Below are 17,628 nucleotides of genomic sequence, written 5' to 3'. Positions count from 1 at the left end.
ACAGATTAGATAATTTCTATCCTCTTGTTCGTTTTGGGGGCAAGTTCTGTAAATGGAGCAGGGAACAAGCCTGTAGCATGCTCGATCAAGACAGCTAGCAACCGGGAGGAACCTTGAACATGATATTTTAAGTGCCAACCCGCACGGAAATAGTCCAACCATTGGGACCGCGGGTCTGTTCACAGTCAGGTCATCAGCATGGTTCGTAGGTACTAGGAATTGACTGATCTTGGCCAGCAGATAAGTAACATTTTAGACTCTAGATTTTACATTCGCACGCTTTAGCATGGGGTATACACTCTAACTTTTACAATCCCTCCATACTCCAATATCAATTTTAAGACACCCGCAAGACACGACAGATCCAGTCCAGCAACAAGCCCTCCCCCTCACCCGTCCCCAGCCACAAGCCCAGTATCACTCCCTATTGGCATACGACACAGTAGTCGTGCGCGTCTGCACAATAGCCTTCTCGGAGCTCCCGTCACCGCGCCCATCCCAGCCATCCGAGCCCGAATCCTCGTGGGTACCGCTAGCGCCACCACGCTCCACCCTACGCGACCCATTGCCGGGCCCGCCCTCGGCCTCGACGACCGTCTCCAGCGGGTACATGCCGGCGTCGTCGAAGCGGCTGTACTTGCCGTGCCGGCCGCCCTGCAGCGCGGGCCCGCTGCCGAACGTCGGCGGCGCGCTCGGGTTCGATAGCCCGCCCGACGGCGCCGACTTGCTGCCGAGCAGGCGCGGGGCGATGTTGGTGATGAAGGGCTTGAGGGTCGGGAGGGAGCCGCATATGCACGAGAGGTTGGTTTCGGCGAGGCTGGTTTGTGTGGCGGAGGTTGTTAGGAGAGGCTCGAGTAAGGAGAATCAGATGCCGGGGGAAAACTCACATCCACAACAGTACAGGCCCTCCTCCCCACGACTGGTCTTCGTTTCCCATCGAGTTGATCAGGGCGAGGAGTCGCATGATGGACGTGAACACGGTACTGGAACGCAAGGAGGGTTAGTAACCAATGACCAGGCTCAACTAAACGGCCACGACGGCAACCTACATGGTACCGATGCTGAAAACCAGGACGAGGCCGATCTTCTGCCTCCTCGAGACATGCAACATCAAGACGATGGGGATGGGCACAGCCAGCACCAAGGCGTCGGTGACGGCGCCAAGAATGGCGGTGGCCTTGTAGACGGCCGGGCGGTCGACGCAGGTGGGATTCTCGATGGTGAGGTCCCAGGCGGCGGCGACGGGCCGGCACGGGAAGATGGTGGTGAACATGATGGCGACCGACGACCCGACGACGACGAACCCGACCGCCCACACCAGCATCTGGAACCAGCGCATCGGCGCCAGCCGCCGGTACAGCAGCAGCAGCGCCAGCTTGGCCCCGCACTGCACCGGGTTGTAGAGGATCGGCAGCTGGTACAGCGCCTCGACGAAGAGGAGGAACTTGGGAAGCGGCATCTCCCACCCGTGCGTCCCGTGGATGCCCCGGGCAAAGTCACCTGTGTGTCGGATCTGTTGTCAGAAACGAGGCGCAGGTTGGATGGGAGGAGGGGAAAATAGCAAGGAGAGAGAGAGAGAGATCAGACATACGTATTATCAAGCACTGGACGGTGAGAGAGAAGGCCTATTTGCGCAGAAAGAGACGTTAGTTAGATCCGCCATTGCTATGCTCCCCGACTCCAATCCGGTCTGCCGTGGAAAGGAAGGTCGCGGCTCGTTGTCGAGGGAGAGGTGGTTGTTTGTTCTTACGTAGGCGACGAATAAACAGCCTGTGACAGCAACCCAACCCAACCATCAGCGTCGTTCTAATAACATGGGAACCAGCAGACATGCATACCATCTTCTATCTGCACCCGCTTCTGGAGGATAAGCTTGACGTAGGCCCGCTGCAGCATGAACAGCAGGCAGAGGAAATTGCCGACGCCGAAGATGGCGTATGCCGCGACCACGCTGTTGCGCTGCGGGTTGTCAAAGTCGACCACGTAACCTGGAGGCGGCGGAATCGCAACAGGGACGCCATCCACGAAAAACGCGGCCATTTTCCTATTCCGGCTCTAGTGAGGCGGGTGGCATACGGCAGTGGCGTCTCCTAGGGCTTGTGGTGGCGGCTCAGGGGGAGTTTCGTCAAACTGACACAGACTGGCGGGAGTGCATCGATGAGGCTATTTGCTTGGCTCTTTTGGGGGGGTGTGCCTGCTCTCGAGAATTTGACGACCACTCAAACCCAAACTTCGGGAGATGGCCGGCATTTAAGAAGTCATTCTTTTTTTCGGATTTCTTGTTTGGTCCCGGCATCGCCGCCAAGGGGTTGAACGATCGGGATTTCTTCGGTACTGTGGACTGGAGCAGTATCAATCTGGCCGGGAATATTAGTCAAGCATGCATCAGAAAAATCTTCAATGCTTTGCGGGGGGATCAACTTGGGATTTTGCTTTTTCCATCCCGCTGGGTCCCCATTGCTATCAAAGACAAGGATGAGACCTCGGCTGTCCTCGTCTGAACTTGCCGTCTCTTGCGGCAGTGGGGACTCGATAGGAGCATCTTCTCCTTCTGCCAGAAGTGATCGTCACTTCAGGCTTCCGTTCTAGGTGAAGCCCGCAGGCGTATCCCGGTAAACCCACCGGCTTGCACTCGCCGTTGCAGACCTCACTTGCTTGGGGCCACGCTATTAGTAGGCGGACTTAACGCCCAGAACGACTCTACATATGTAATGAAACGCCCCCCACCCACTAGCCAGGTTCCCGATCCTTGGAAACCCACCGCCAGCAACGGGCGCAATGCGCCTCGAGCCGAGCCAGTCCGCCGCTGGCCTGCTTTCGAGTCCGCTAGTCTGCGGCATCTTCCCCTAGTCCAGGGGAAAATAGTGGAGGGCTTTTCGTCAACTCCTCAATTGCCGAGGGGATTCTGCCCACGGCCCCTGGGAATAAGAAAGGGCTTCAAGACTTTGTTCCGACTTGGTCCCGAAGGCAACTCTATCGTCATTCCTAGCAGAAGGACCGAATCCATAATAGCTTCCTGATCATCACGGGCAAATAATACCCAGAACCCACCTAGCACGGAGACCTGTCACAATGACCACCCTGGTGCCCAAGCCCCCATGCCCTGAGGCCGAGATCTTCACAAAGGTCGGCCTGCAATCGCAGGTCCTCGTCCCCGCCGACCCGGACTATGATGCCCGCGAGGACAGCTACTGGTCGAACAGCGCCAAGCTCAAGCCCGCATGCATTGTCCGGCCCCGGTCTGCCGAGGAGGTCGCCACAGCCGTCAAGGCCCTCGTCGCCGCCGGCCAGAAGTTCGCCGTCCGCAGCGGCGGCCACACCAACTGGGCCGGCGCGAATAACATCGCCGGCGGTGTCACCGTCGACCTCAGCCTGCTCAACGCCACCGCCTTCGACGCCGCCTCGGAGACGGCCACAATCGGGCCCGGCGCCCGGTGGCGCGAGGTCTACGCCGAGCTGCACAAGCACGGCCGCGCTGTGGCCGGCGGCCGCGAGGGCAACGTCGGCGTCGCGGGCCTGCTGCTGGGCGGCGGCAACACCTTCTTCACCGCGCGGCAGGGGTTCGCGTGCGACAACGTCGTCTCCTACGAGGTCGTGCTGGCCGACGGGCGCATCGTCACCGCCGACAAGGACAACCACGCCGACCTGTTCCGCGCGCTCAAGGGCGGGTCCAGCAACTTCGGAATTGTCACGAGCTTCCGCATGACCGCCATCAAGTGCGACCGCGTGTGGGGCGGCATGACATTCTTCCCCAAGCAGGTCATACCCGGCGCCATCGACGCGCTGACCAGCTTCATTGACAATGTGCCCGGCGACATCGACAGCAACCTTGTGTGCATCTTCACCCACATGCCCGATTTCAAGGACGTCGTCATCGCCACCCTGTACGCCAACGTCGGCGGCGTCGAGAAGGCACCTGCCTACGAGAAGTGGCTCGCCCTGCCCGAGATGCTCAACACTATCAAGATGACCAGCGTCTCCGAGATGGCGTTTGAGTATAACATCCCCTCTCACTACCAGTAAGTAGCCAACTCCCATTATCTCACTCTCGCAACCAAAAAGGACAAGGAGAAAAAAAACCATAAAGAGCCCTGACTCAACCCACCCCCAACAGCAACATCTGGTTCACAGCCAGCTTCAAGAACGACCCCCGCATCATCACCAAGGCATCCTCGCTCCACGACGCCCTCGTCGCATCCCTCAAGACCCTCATCCCCTCGGGCGACTTCATCACGCAGTGCCTCTTCCAGCCGCTTCCGCGCCTGTACGCGGCGCGGTCCGTGGCCGCCGGCGGCAACGCCATGGGCGTGGAGCGGCACGCGCACGACGGCGTGCTCTTCCTCGCCGTGGCCATGGTGCGCACGCCCGAGCAGGAGGCCGCCGCGCGCCCGCTCGTCGCGGACTGGGTGCGCGCCGTGCGGGACTTCGCGTCCACCATCGAGGGTGGGAATCTGGAGTGGGAGTACCTCAACTATGCGGATGCGAGCCAGGACCCGCTTGCTAGCTATGGAGTGGAGAATGTGAGGTTCCTGAAGGAGGTTGCTGTGAAGTATGACCCGCAAGAGGTGTTCCAGAAGCTGGTCCCGGGTGGGTTCAAGATCTCGGAGGTTAAGATTTGAGTGGGACTGCTGCGTGGCTATGGGAGTGTGGGCTGGGTCTCTCGACAGCAGTTACGGGTCGTCTAGGAATTACATTGTGAATTCTTGCCATACGCACCTTGAAGCCGTTTGAGGTGGTGACTGGATTTGTAGGGACTTGTATTCCATCGACTTAACCGTCGACAGATATGCTTCCTCTAAATCCCGTTCTTTGTTGTCCCCTCCCTCATCTGTAGCTGCAAATCCAGATCCGGGTTTATAATCTCTCAAGAATCGACCCCCTGTGTGTGCAATGTTACACACCAATGCCGATTGGAGAAGGAGAAGCAAGAGGGGTCGGACCATGTGGCAGCGAGTGGGTATGATTAACTGCGAGTTGTGATATATCATATTTGCAAGGATGCAGTTTTCCAACGGTCTGGAAATATTGAAACAAATCTCCTCACAGTGTGCTAGTTCCACCAATTGAATTGTGGTGGAGATACATCCCAGTATCCCTGAGAGGGGCTTGCCCGAATTCCGGCTGGCAGCGCGGCATGCCAGACAGGCGGCGGTCCTGCCAGACACAGGGAAACTCGAAGTCACCTCTCTATAGGTACTCTCTTAGGAGATACCAACATCATTTATAGTCATATACTCTTAACTTGCACACCTTGTGACAACTGTGGCTCAAACGATGATAACCTTTACACACCCGTTTCTTCTCGAAAACCTGCTATTTCTCTCCCTGGTTCGAGTGCGTCTTATCGGTGCTTCCCTTGGCAGCTCCATCTCCTTTTGCAGCTTTATCCCGAGCCACTTTGTCCTTGGCCATCTGACGTCTTTCATGGCATCAGCTCTACTGATCTAGAGGCTGTAGGCACAACGGAAGGAGAAGAACGTGAAGAGAGATGCAAACTTACTCTTTTTCCTTGATCCATTGGTTCTCCAATGCCTGTTCACGATCTGCCAAAGGGTTGGGATTCATATTGTTCGTTGTAGAGCCCACTTGTGGATCAATTAATTGTTTTAAAAGAGATGTAATGGGGAACTCTCTCATGTTGCGGTGCACATCCCTGTTGAAGAACTTGGCATGAGGGTGGCGCGAGTGGCGTGAGATGTCGCATGACTTAATGCGTCGTGACGTCAGAGTCGAACAGCGTAGAGCCAGCCACCCATCAGAGATCATATCATGCATGAAACCATCAGTGTCTATATAGAGTAATTATCTACTGTTGCGACATGATTCTACTTGTCTCGTCACGTAGTCAACTAACTAGTTCATACACAGGCAGCTGCGATGAGAAACGGTCTTGGTCAGCTTCGTCTATTCTTCGGGGATAGCCATAGCCATTTTTCCACAATAGAGACTACAAGTCGAATGAGACGGCCAAGCTGCTATAGAATTCCAGCTCACAATTGTGTAGGGAATAGTGATGTTTGTTGACATCCTAGATGTCATTGTGCTGGATGACTGCCTGAGCAGTGACTGAATAAAATGGCCAGGGATAGAGTAGACGACCGAGACTATAGAGGGCAATTTTAAGGTTCGGATACAGAGTTGTCCTCATCGAATTTCCACTGTCGGATACATAACTGACAAAGCAACGTTCAATAGGTACCTAGGTGGAAGTGAGGGTTCTAAGGGGTTTCACCACCGTTTCCCTTCATTTTTTTTTTTTTTTTTTTTTTTTTCCAGCAATCCGGACAGCGACACGACATTTTTGGCTTGGATTTATTTCCGTTCATTCCTTTCTCCTTCCCACTTTACCCCCTTACACAAACCCAACTCACACACTACCCCCCCTCAAACACAGATCCCACCGCAATCGTACCCCCCATTCTGCGGATCACAATCATCGCGCGGGTCATCAACACACGTCAACCCCCCCTCACACCTCACACCCGCGAACCCCCCGCAGAAAGTCGGCGTCACGCAGATCCCGGGTGCGTCGCAGGCCATCCCGCAGCCGCCGCTGAACGGGTCGTCGACGCAGATCTGCCCGGCCGGGCAATCCCTGGGCTGCACGCGGAACCCGCCGCAGGACTCGTATTTGCGGGTCGGTTCCGGCTTCGTCGTGGTCGTCTTCGTCGTCGGCGGCGGAGTCGACGGGCTGCCGCTGCGGCAGACGCCAGGGCAGTTCTCGCCGCGCGTGCAGGCCGTGTCGAGGCGCGAGCACGTCTGGCCCGTTGGGCACGGCGCGACCTTGAAGCCGCAGGGTCGGTCCTGCTTGCTTGCGCCGGCGAGGGCTGTGGTTGCGAGGAGGGAGAGGAGGGCTGTTGTGAGGAGGTTGGGGACGAACATTTTTGGGATTGAACGCAGATTTATTTACAATGTTCCCTTGTTATAGGTATTGTGGGTTGGACCGAGTGTTGCGTTGAGCGACTATGTCCGTGGGAAATCGACCATATTTGTACCTGAATCCGAGATCCGGTATCCAGGGATGCCCTTGCGTCACACTGACTCGGATAATATGGAAGACGTTGCGTCGGGACAAAAAGATCGCGGTGCTGACAGCCGTTTATCTAAAATTGGAACTCTCGATATTGCGCCAAGTAGCGGCACCACGACTCCGAATGGTAAAAACCCGGGTTAAAGGCTAGAACCTCCGCCGCAATGCCATCCCATTGGCTGGGCGCTGTGTTCTGACTTCAGACTCTTTAACGAAGATATCCTTCTTTGGCGATTTTCGAGCTAGTTCGTTTTTCGTTCCTCGAGTAGGGTGGCAATTGAACCCTCGCTTCCCTTGGAAAGGTCACATTGACGAGTTTTGACTTCGTATTGCTATCTCCTCAACGGCCCGCATTGGACCTGCATATCCTTAGACCATACATGGAACGGACCTTGTTGAGGTTGCCATTTCTCGTGCAACCATAGTTATCAACCAACTTTTTAAGCAGGAGTGTAAAGACATCTAGGTAGACGACCAGAAAGGCCAAAAGCGAAAGGCGGACCAATTAAATTGTGCCAACCACCATCTTGCCAAAACTGAGAGCACTCTTGGCTGCCTAACTTCTGCCCAATTCGGGTTTCGACAACAAGTCTCCATGAAAAGGTACATGAGGAGGGCAAGACTCTGGAAAGTGGCTGCAAAACACTGCCCTGTATAAGGTAGCCAGCACGCCTTCGCTTTGTTAGAGCCCAATGGAAAGACCTGGTGGGGCTGCCTGCATCTTCTACAGAGGGCCTCCTGCAGTAGTTCAGCTCATTTGGGCGAATCATGACGCTGTTATAGGTCTTGTCTGCCAAAGTGTCATTTAGCCCAGCTAGCTTGGTTGCTTCACGAGGCTCTATTTGCTCCTTCAGACAGTGGCCACCCAAACATGGGCGAACCAGTTCAGAATAAATATCCCGACGATGCGTCACCGATTGTCCCCCCTTTCCAGGTTCTTCCCACCATGTGGGATTTACGGGACGTGGTGTTGAAAAATTAGATTCCATTTCAGAGCAAATCTAGGCCGGTGACTTCAATTGCCCCTAGCACCACCTTCACTGCCTGATAATAACCAACCAACATTACTCTCAATCCCGACATTTCGCAGTCAGGCAATCTCAATGGGGAATAAGAAGAAGAAATTTTATGCGGTAGTCCGAGGACATATCAGTCCGGCCCTATGCTCATCCTGGTGAGTGTTTGTTGCCTCCATCGCAGAAGAGCCCCCCTTACCGACTCTGCAGGGCCATCACACACTCTCTTGTCGATGGTTACACAGACAACTGCCAACAAGGCTTCCGCACCTTCCACGAGGCCAAATCATTCCTGGAGGGCCAGGGTTGTCATGAGTTCTATTTTCTCGCCTGCTCGTCCGGGTCCGAACGCGCCCCCAAAAGGGGGGAGAGGTGCTACTACGTTGTCGCCAATGGCAGAAAGAAGGGCGTCTATCACAACTACACGTGAGTGACTGTCAGGATTCAGTCACAGGATCCTTTACCGGCGCTGACCTTTTCTCTGGCGCAGATATGGTGCGAGCCAGCAGGTTACGGGGTTCCCGCACGCTTGTCACAAGGCTTTCCGAAGTAGAGAAGGGGCGGAGAAGTTCATTGAAGAATATGAAATAGGGATGGCAACGTTGAACTTGGGGAAGGGGAAAGGTGCGGTAGGAGCGATGCTGCAGGGACTGAGCAAGACAGGGGGCGTGGGTCGGTCAGAACTTGCCGACTGTTGAGGAGCTTGGTCATTTCGACTTGACGTGCTTCACACTCTGTGAAACTAGTGTTTGAGTCAAACACTCTTCTCTGTCAATTCTGTCAAGTGACGGGCCTGTACCTAATTTACAGGCGGGAAGCATTGAGGCTCCCGGGGGTGCTCTCACGGAGTTGAACTCTATTAGTAGCCAACAGATCACGGTTCGGTCTGAAATTCATCCAGTTACGGAGCAGCGCCCCTCCCTCCATTCAATTACATGATGGATGTTTGGCCAAATGCACAGGTAAGACAGCACAATGTGAAGGTGCATTCCCTTAGCGTTGAGACTATCCATATTTCGACTCGGGGTCGGAGGCTTGAATCTTTTCCCCTTCCCTTGTTCTTCTTTTCTTTTTCTTTCCTTCCTTTTTTCGGACCGATAATTATGACAAGCAAGGTGGCATATCCCATGACCCGACTTTGTTCGCAGATGCACTCCCTTTTGCAGCCAAAATTGCAGGATTGTTGGCTGTTGCTGTAGGGGTTATTCGTTTCATGACCGTCCATGAGAATACAAACATCATTCCGTAGTATGACGGACCGATAGAGCCCATGTGAGGAAATTCATTTCCCTAATCGAGCAGCCCCTGCAGAATGACTGATGCAAAAAGGGAAGGTCACACACGCGTTGAACCAAACGAAGCAAACGCCACGATCGCACCATCTTCTCATCTTGCAGCAACTGGGACCCAATATGCCGTGGTTGGTTGATAGATCCGGCAATATGCCAGGATTACATGGGTGCCTGAGCAATTAAGCCTGAGTTGGGGACCAAAACCCCCACCACTGTGCCGCCTTGTCTCTCTACTCTGCATATGCTGTGTGATATCTGGGATTATAGGAAAACGTGTCGCCCATTAATTAGACAATTGCGTACGCGCCGCGAGGTATGATGTTATTAATTTACGCAAACTCGAGTCCGTGAAGTCGATTGACTTTCCCCTCACCTATATCAATCAGCCAGACACCTTGCCTTGGGGAATCCGAGAAATAATTATAAGCAGCTGCCTGCTCGCTCAATTGAACATTCCTCCCTAGGTAACCAGAAAGAACAATAAACAAGCATTGCCAATCCGAACCTGCCTGTTAATTAGCAAGAGGCCGACGTCATGGCCCCTCAAGTTTGGACATGGCTTGCTCTCCTCTCGGCTCTTTCCCTCCACACTGCGCTGGGAAGGGTGCACGAGCAGCTCGTTGCGGTGCCACAGGGGTGGTCTGCTGCGCCCTCTGTGAGCGCCCGGGGATTTGCAACCTTCACCATTGCGCTCAACACGGAGTTTGAGGGATTGGAGGAAAAGTTGCTGGACGTGTCGACTCCTGGCAGCCCTAACTATGGCAAATTCCTGGATAGAGAGGAAGTCGAAGCCCTTTTCCCGCCCCCGGATGACGCAGCTGCGAAGGTGGTTGCTTGGCTCGAGAAGAATGGCATCACCGATTATCGAGTCGACGGGGCATTTGTTGATTTCTCCGCGGATATTGGGACTACCAACACATTGTTGAAGGCATCGTACCAGCACTACAGCCACAGCGGAGGAGCCACCAAGCTTCGGACGCTGCAGTACTCGATCCCGGATGACCTGCAGAGTCAGATCGCCTTTGTTGACCCCGGCACGTTCTTCGGCCGTCCGCAACTCGCCCCAGTGGTCGCACCGTCGCGAACAAAGCGCAGCCCCCAGGAATCACCGTCCAAGTCAAAAGTTGACGCGTCTTGTCAGACATCTATCACGCCGTCGTGTCTGAAGCAGCTGTACAATGTTGGTGATTACAAGGCCGACCCTAAGTCCGGCAGCAAAATTGGCTTTGGAAGCTTCCTACAGGAGTCAGCTCTCTACGCCGACCTGGAGCAATTCGAGACGACCTTTGACATCCCGAGCCAGAACTTCACAAAGGTCATAATTGCGAATGCCACGAACAGCCAGGACCCGTCCTTCGGGGGCTACGGCGAGGCGAACCTCGATGTGCAAACCATCATTGGTGTTTCCCACCCGCTTCCGGTAACCGAGTTCCTTACTGGAGGATCGCCGTAAGTGGCCAGTTACTTCACACGCCTACCCTGAGGAAACCGGAGATGGTGGTGGCATATCAGGAACTAATTATCTTATCATTTGGATAGCCCCTTCATCCCGACCATTGGACAGCCCACCGATTCTGACAACCAGAACGAGCCTTACGTCCCATATTACCGGTTCCTGTTGTCCAAGAACAACTCGGAGCTGCCACAAGTCATCAGCAATTCGTACGGCGACCAGGAGGACGTAAGCCCGCCCTCATCCCGTGAAGCAGAATCCGTACCTCAGACTAACGAACTCCCCTCCTTTCCCCCCAAACCAGGGTGTCCCCGAGGACTACGCCAAGCTGACCTGCAACCTAATCGGCCTCCTCGGCCTCCGCGGCATAACCACCATCTTCTCCTCCGGCGACGGCGGTGTCGGCGGCGGCTGCCTAGCCCCCGACTTCAAAACGGTCGAGTTCATCGCCGACTTCCCAGCGACCTGCCCGTACGTGACCGCCATCGGCGGCACCTCGGACTCGGCGCCGGAGACTGCCTGGAACGAGAGCTCGGGCGGCTTCAGCCGGTATTTCGACCGGCCCTCGTGGCAGGACGCCACCGTCTCCGCCTACCTCGCCGACCACGTCTCCGCCGACACACACGCCTACTACGCGCCGTACGCCAACAACTTCTCGGGGCGCGCGTTCCCCGACGTGGCGGCGCACAGCCTGGACCCGGACTTTGCGATCGTCTACGACGGCGTGCTCGACCGCAGCGGCGGCACCAGCGCGTCGGCGCCCGTGTGGGCGGCCGTGGTGGGCCTGCTCAACGATGCGAGGCTGCGGGCGGGGAAGCCGCAGCTGGGGTGGCTGAACCCGCTGATCTACGGGGTCGCCAGGGACACGTTTGTGGACATCACCGAGGGGTACACGGTCGGGTGCCAGAGCAGCCGCAATGGGGCTGGGCTGGTGCCGGGGGCGAGGTGGAATGCTACTGCTGGGTGGGATCCTACCACTGGGTTTGGGACGCCGGATTTCCAGAAGCTGAAGGAGCTTGTTTTGACGCTGTAGAGGGAGGTGGCTTGTTTGACGGGCGAGATCTAGAGACTATCGGTTCAGCCTACAGCCTGCCATATAACTAGGCTCTTTTAGTAGCAGGGCTTCTTTCAATCAGACACTGCGGTAGTCATGAGGCAATACTAAACGGCAAGACAACGATGTCCTATGAATCTCGGGCCGCAATTCGTACCAGCTCGTAACTAAGTGGTTCCCCACCAGTCCACACAACCTTTGAGGATGTCACAAGTTATCAGCTGCCCATAGACAGAGAGCTAATTGTTCCCAGCCATATCTAGTTACTCTGTGAGATCTAAATGATAAGCTACCTGGATAATTAAACAGTCTATACGGATTACAAATGGAATATAGAAAACCGAATAAAGAATGAGGGATTCAATCAAAGCTCAACAGCGAACCGCACCCTCAGCCATTCTCCATACCGATAGAACAGAAATGGTATGGGGACGAACGCGAGGCACAAGAATCCCAAAAGACTGTTCCCCCAACCAAGCCCCAGATTCGCATAGAGAGGCGGCGCAGCGAGGCCCAAGAAGGCGCCCGAGATGTTCCTCACCACGCTATTCGCCGCGAGGGCCGAGGCCGCGCCCTGCGCGCCGAAGATGTCGACAAAGTACGTCTGGGCAGGCATCACGATGAAGAACGAGCCCAGGCCGATGAGAGAGGTGCCGAGGATCGGGACGATCCAGTGCGTGTGCGCCTGGGCTGACCAGCCATACCAGAAGAAGCCGACGGGAATGATCGGAGGCACCCAAATCATCAGCGGGAGGCGCATCTCGGGGCGGGGGGCGGCGCCATCGTTGTCGTCGTTGCCGCCGCGCTTCTTGTTCATCATCTTGTCGCTCAGCAGGCCGAAGAGCACGAGGCCGACGATCATGCCGATGCCCAGGCCCAAGTACGCCAGGCCGGAGACGCCGGGGCCGAAGCCGTACGTCTCCTCGAAGACGTCCGGGAACGTGGCGAAGAGGAGGAAGATGAGCCCGAACACGAAGGCGCCGTAGAGGGATAGCAGGAAGACGATGGGCGAGAAGATGAGCATCTTGGCAGGGCGTATGATGGCCCTGCCGAGGAGCTGGCGAGATGTGAGGCCCTTGTCTGTTCGGGCACGGAAGTCCTCTCCCGTGGCTTTTCTGAGGCGGGCTGCTTTCTTGCTGAGCAGTACTTCCTCGTTGGTCTCACGCATAACGAAGACGGCGATGAGGGAAAAGACACAAGCCTGGAGAACTGTGAGCGCTGGGTCCCTGCCCATGTATTATCCAAGACTCACCATGATGCAAATGATCCAGAACGTCCACCGCCAGCCGATGTACTCGGCAACGAAGCCACCGACGATGGGACCAACAACCTAAGAAGATAACTGTCAGCCCTTGTGCGCCACCGGGGATCTGCAATGCAACCCACTGGTCCTAGGAGAGGCCCCGTCCCATAGATAGCCATGGCCTTTCCTCGGTCCCTGGCAGGGATTACATCCGCCACGGTTCCGGCGCCGATCGTCAGGGGGGCCGAGGCGGCGGATCCGCAGAAGAAGCGGAAGACGAGAAACATGGTGATGTTCGTGCTCAGGGCACACCCGATGGTAAAGCCGATGTAGACGAGGTTGGCCAGGTGGTAGATGGGGAGGCGGCCGTACAGCTCCGACATGGGCGCGAGGATGAGGGGCCCGAACGAAAAGCCGAGTAGGTAGATGGTAACGGTCATGGTCCCCACGATGGAGCTGGTGACGTGGAATTCCTCGATCAGGAACGCTGCTCCTGGTGCGAACATGGTTGCCGCAAGGTTGCTTTGTGTGTCTATAGTCAGCGCCGGGGGGTCGTTCTCTTATGGCGTTCGAAAGCCTGGAATCGGAGGAGGGAGGGGTTCTCACGAGTACAGGGTGAAGGCGCTGACGAGGAGAACATGTGTCATCCGGAACGCCTTGGACCAGTTGCGAGGGTTTTTGGGGTCGTCCGGCCCATCCCAGGCCACGATGTGGGTGTCTTTCTCTCCTCCCTGCATCCCTTGCGCCGCCGTGTCTTCCGCAGTCTTGCCCAAGTCTTTGGCCGAATCTTGACACGACTCTGGATCATGCTCATCTGCCGTCGACCCTTTGAGTGGGACCTCCTCTAGCATGTTGGCAGATATGCGAACGTGTCTGATGGCGAGATTGTGTTGTTGGATGGAAAGGAAACGGGTCTAGCAGTGACGACTTTTGGTGAGGAATCCGAAGTGACCAAAGGCCTCCGGTTCATGATAGATGGCAGTGGGGGAAGTCTTATTTATTGAGTTAGTCGAGCACTTACAGTCCCCGGAAACGGGTTCTTCTTTACTGTGTTGCGGGCTGAATACGTCCGATCGTCCGACCATCCGACGCACCGACCCTCCGAATCCTCGTCCGAGAAAAGGGGGCACACAAGCTAATTTGGGAACGACGACTTGGTCCGTGATTCCTGTCACCGACCCTCCGGCTGGACCAAGGGCATCATCTAGGTTCCATTTCATTATTTGTTACAATCTCCTCCTCGGAGAGTGGAATCGCATGGTGTCGGCGGCATGATGTAAGTCTAGCCTGCGTCTGCAGGTCATGATAGGATTTGCGCAGTCGCCCACATCTATGGATTTCAACATAGGAATTGAACGTCACTCGTTTGCTTCTTCCAAGACCAGTTGGGAGGTCGTGGAACTGAGGTTGCTAAAAGGGGTTGCGAAGCTGGATCACACTAGCCTTAACCCAGGGCCCTTTCCCCGCCCTTCTTAAGGGTGTTTCGCCCTCGCCGTCCAAGTTTGGGAGGATCTAGCCAATGGGCGACCCCCGATTTTCTAGCTACTGGGATTTTCTAGGTATTGGACCACAGGCCCGATTTTCTAGTTATTGGACCACAGGCCCGATTTTCTAGTTATTGGACCACAGGCCCGATTTTCTAGTTATTGGACCATAGGCCCGATTTTCTAGTTATTGGACCATAGGCCCGATTTTCTAGTTATTGGACCACAGGCCCGATTTTCTAGTTATTGGACCACAGGCCCGATTTTCTAGTTATTGGACCACAAGCCCGATTTTCTAGTTATTGGACCACAAGCCCGATGTTCTAGGTATTGGACCACAAGCCCGATTTTCTAGCCATTGGGCGGCACACCCCGATCCTCTACTCATAGCGCTTACCCCTGGATTTTTTTACCATGACGTCCACTCCAAGTCTTATCGTTGACAAGGCAAGGAAGGTGTTGTAGTTGTTGTTTATTTCTCAACCATTTGAAATCAAAGAACTTGATCAATGTATCTAAACAATTGACCTGGCTAAAACGCCATTTATTACCTGCAAAATCATTGCCAACCGGCCAATTTCGGGGAGCAAGGGGCAGTTTGGCGCTGTTGGAGCCTCGAATGGTCGCCATGTGCAATCTGAGTGCACCAACAAAGAACAGGAACCCCTTGGAGGGGGATGCACTAGTGTGTGGGGAAGCGTCGTTGCGATACGCGGAGAACGGATTCCTAACTAGCGCTAAATAGGAAATTTTTTTTTCGTCGTGCATATATGCCGGGGTTGAGTAAGGCTGGCCTGTGCTCCTCAGAGCCTGCATACCTATCTATCTATGCACGACGAAAAAAAAATTTCCTGTTTAGTGCTAGTTTACACTGATCTCGGCTTTTGGCTGTTGACTGACAGCACCCAACCAAGTTTGCCATGCTGTACTGTGGCACAACGAGCACGCTATCGAGCCAAAAGAGAGCCACCCCGTCGTATCAGTATCTCTCGCAGATGTTTCTTGACTTCCATTGGCGCCTAACCTCCTTTTAAGTTCCATGCACCATTCGTTCACCCCAAGATCCTAGGTGGTAACCCCACCACCCTTGCCAGCCGAGCCACCCACGCCAGCCTACCTATCCCATCGTCTCCACTTTTCTTTTTGGACTGCATGGAAAAACCGTGTCTAAGCCGCCCTTATTCCCACTCAAGTGGCAGAGTGTCGCTCGACGTGCATGGAACTTCTCTTGCTGTTCCCTGGAGTGCGAGTATGATGCCCATTTCCTATCCATATTTAGTCAGTGTACATGTTCGGTGGTGTCGAACTCAAGCCACATCTTACCAAGGCAAGAGGCCGGAGGCTCCGAGCTATCCTCGGACCCAATTACAACAGCGCCAATGGTGTCGTATGGCCCTTCGCATTGGGCCTGCTCCAGCCAGCGCTGCAACATGGAGCCCGCCCCGGCACCCCCATCCTGACTAGGCGCAGCCATCACACAGGACTGGCTGTAGAGGGATTTGTCGAAGCGTGGAACAGAAGTGTACGTAGCTGTGCCTGAGCCGGGGTTCGTTGAGGAGGTTGGAGTCCGAGGCGAGTGATCAGGGCCCTGGCACAAACGTGTGAGTCTCTCTGGTAGAAAACATGCAGAGGGCGTGAGTGGCAAACATTGTGGCTGGTATGTATGGTGGTGATGCAGTTCCCGGACGACGACATGGCCCTTCGAGGCGGCAGTGGTCAAGTTGCAGAGTGGTGTTGTGCGTGAGGCAGGGGCCCGAAGAGCTCGAGGAATAGAACGATGGCTACAGTGTGTAGGTCACAAAGAAGAGATATATATGCTTGAGAAGGGAGGAGACAGAGAAGTGATGGCGGAAGAATATTAGCTATCGGGAGTGTCTTGGGGGCGGCATTTTATACACAAGGGACACACAGTTCCCATGGGTTGCCACAAATAAAACCGTCACCCTCAAGGATCTTTTGAGAATCTTTTGAGAACTTTAGCATGTCGCCAGGGAGCCGCATTGGCTGGTGGAACGTTGGTGGGGTCCACCAAGGAGGGGGCATTTTGTACTGACCGGGCGTGGTGGGAAGCTCATCAGCTTAGATCCGTTCAGCAAGTATACAATGCGTCCTGCTATCACACAGGTGTCTATGTACGGGTATCTGAATAGGAAATTGGACCGGGAATTCCAAGTTCAGGCACGATGATACTATAGATCTGGTTGCTTCTCAGTGTCAAACTGGGTCCAGGTGACGGAAGCCGAGCTTGTTCCAGACAGGTCAAAATCAGCACTTTGGCATTGATGTGCTTGCATGCGGGTTTTTAGCTATCTAAGACCGAACCATATCTTCAGGTATGTAAGCTGTTAGTTGGAAATTGGGTTTGGGATCTATTGGAAGGCTGCTGTCCGTGGTCGGAACTTTTGCGGACTTTTGGTCAGGACTTTTGCGATTTTCTGACAGACTCGCGTCTTTGGGCCACCAGCTTCCCTGTGCAAGCCACGTGATAATACCTACTCTCTGTGATAGATCATAGATGGGATACCTACCTTGCTGCCTGGCTCAGGGGCTTATGGCAGTGCATGACGCAAGGTCCTCCCAGGTGACCTTTTGCAAACTATTGTCCGTGGCATGGTGGCCTGCGTAATGCAAATCGCTTGCGGCAGGTTATCGGGAGAGATGACACACACCGTTAGCCGCCCTGAAGAGGAAGCCAGGCGAGCGAAGTACACATGTATTTCTAGGAACTTTTGCGGACTTTTTTTTGGCCTTCCAATCAAGTCAACGTGTGGCTACCTAGTCAGGCGAAAAGAAGGCGTTTGATAGGCTTATATGCACCATCGATTCAGGTGTAATGCAGTGTGATATGAATGTGATGTGGTGGCGCTGACCGACCGGGGGTGGGGGGCACACTTTGGGCACTTTGGGCACTTTTGCAACTCGGCTGTCTTGCCCGTTGGTTTATTTATTCCCAGGCCAAATCACTTCTGCCCAACGAGACTTGACACTGGCGACATCCAAACTTCAGTCTGCTAACATGGATAGCCATCTTTCCAATTCCTCAAGACATAACTGGA

At 54.9% G+C, this 17,628-nt stretch overlaps 5 protein-coding genes across 5 annotated transcripts; 2 read left to right on the top strand and 3 right to left on the bottom strand.

Moving 5' to 3' along the window:
* Positions 1-212: 212 nt before the first annotated feature.
* Positions 213-2,412, bottom strand: QBC33DRAFT_171539 (uncharacterized protein). Its single transcript, XM_060422331.1, has 6 exons — positions 1,839-2,412; positions 1,751-1,770; positions 1,592-1,625; positions 1,050-1,500; positions 888-983; positions 213-817 (listed from the first exon to the last, which is right to left on the bottom strand). Exons 1-6 carry the CDS (start codon positions 2,038-2,040, stop codon positions 418-420), a joined length of 1,203 nt encoding a protein of 400 aa, XP_060288154.1. The 5' UTR covers positions 2,041-2,412; the 3' UTR covers positions 213-417.
* A 544-nt stretch (positions 2,413-2,956) lies between these two features.
* On the top strand, positions 2,957-4,654 carry QBC33DRAFT_171556 (6-hydroxy-D-nicotine oxidase). The gene is made up of 2 exons (XM_060422332.1): positions 2,957-4,019; positions 4,115-4,654. Exons 1-2 carry the CDS (start codon positions 3,073-3,075, stop codon positions 4,617-4,619), a joined length of 1,452 nt encoding a protein of 483 aa, XP_060288153.1. The 5' UTR covers positions 2,957-3,072; the 3' UTR covers positions 4,620-4,654.
* Positions 4,655-6,384: 1,730 nt separating this feature from the next.
* On the bottom strand, positions 6,385-7,123 carry QBC33DRAFT_566072 (uncharacterized protein; the record flags this gene model as incomplete). Its single annotated transcript, XM_060430441.1, has 1 exon — positions 6,385-7,123. Exon 1 carries the CDS (start codon positions 6,880-6,882, stop codon positions 6,385-6,387), a length of 498 nt encoding a protein of 165 aa, XP_060288152.1. The 5' UTR covers positions 6,883-7,123.
* Positions 7,124-9,593: 2,470 nt separating this feature from the next.
* Positions 9,594-11,964, top strand: QBC33DRAFT_616116 (tripeptidyl peptidase a). The gene is made up of 3 exons (XM_060432654.1): positions 9,594-10,787; positions 10,878-11,019; positions 11,096-11,964. The coding sequence occupies exons 1-3, from the start codon at positions 9,874-9,876 to the stop codon at positions 11,822-11,824; spliced, it is 1,785 nt and encodes a 594-aa protein (XP_060288151.1). The 5' UTR covers positions 9,594-9,873; the 3' UTR covers positions 11,825-11,964.
* A 245-nt stretch (positions 11,965-12,209) lies between these two features.
* QBC33DRAFT_555093 (putative transporter mfs2) lies at positions 12,210-13,939 on the bottom strand (the record flags this gene model as incomplete). The annotated part of the gene is made up of 4 exons (XM_060429595.1): positions 12,210-13,046; positions 13,098-13,175; positions 13,232-13,610; positions 13,695-13,939. 4 exons carry the CDS (start codon positions 13,937-13,939, stop codon positions 12,210-12,212), a joined length of 1,539 nt encoding a protein of 512 aa, XP_060288150.1.
* Positions 13,940-17,628: the final 3,689 nt, after the last annotated feature.

Source organism: Phialemonium atrogriseum (genome assembly GCF_030411735.1).
Source record: "Phialemonium atrogriseum strain 8032-3 unplaced genomic scaffold QBC33scaffold_2, whole genome shotgun sequence".
NCBI classification, from domain to species: Eukaryota; Fungi; Ascomycota; class Sordariomycetes; order Cephalothecales; family Cephalothecaceae; genus Phialemonium; species Phialemonium atrogriseum.
This window is presented reverse-complemented; position numbering and strand designations above follow the sequence as displayed.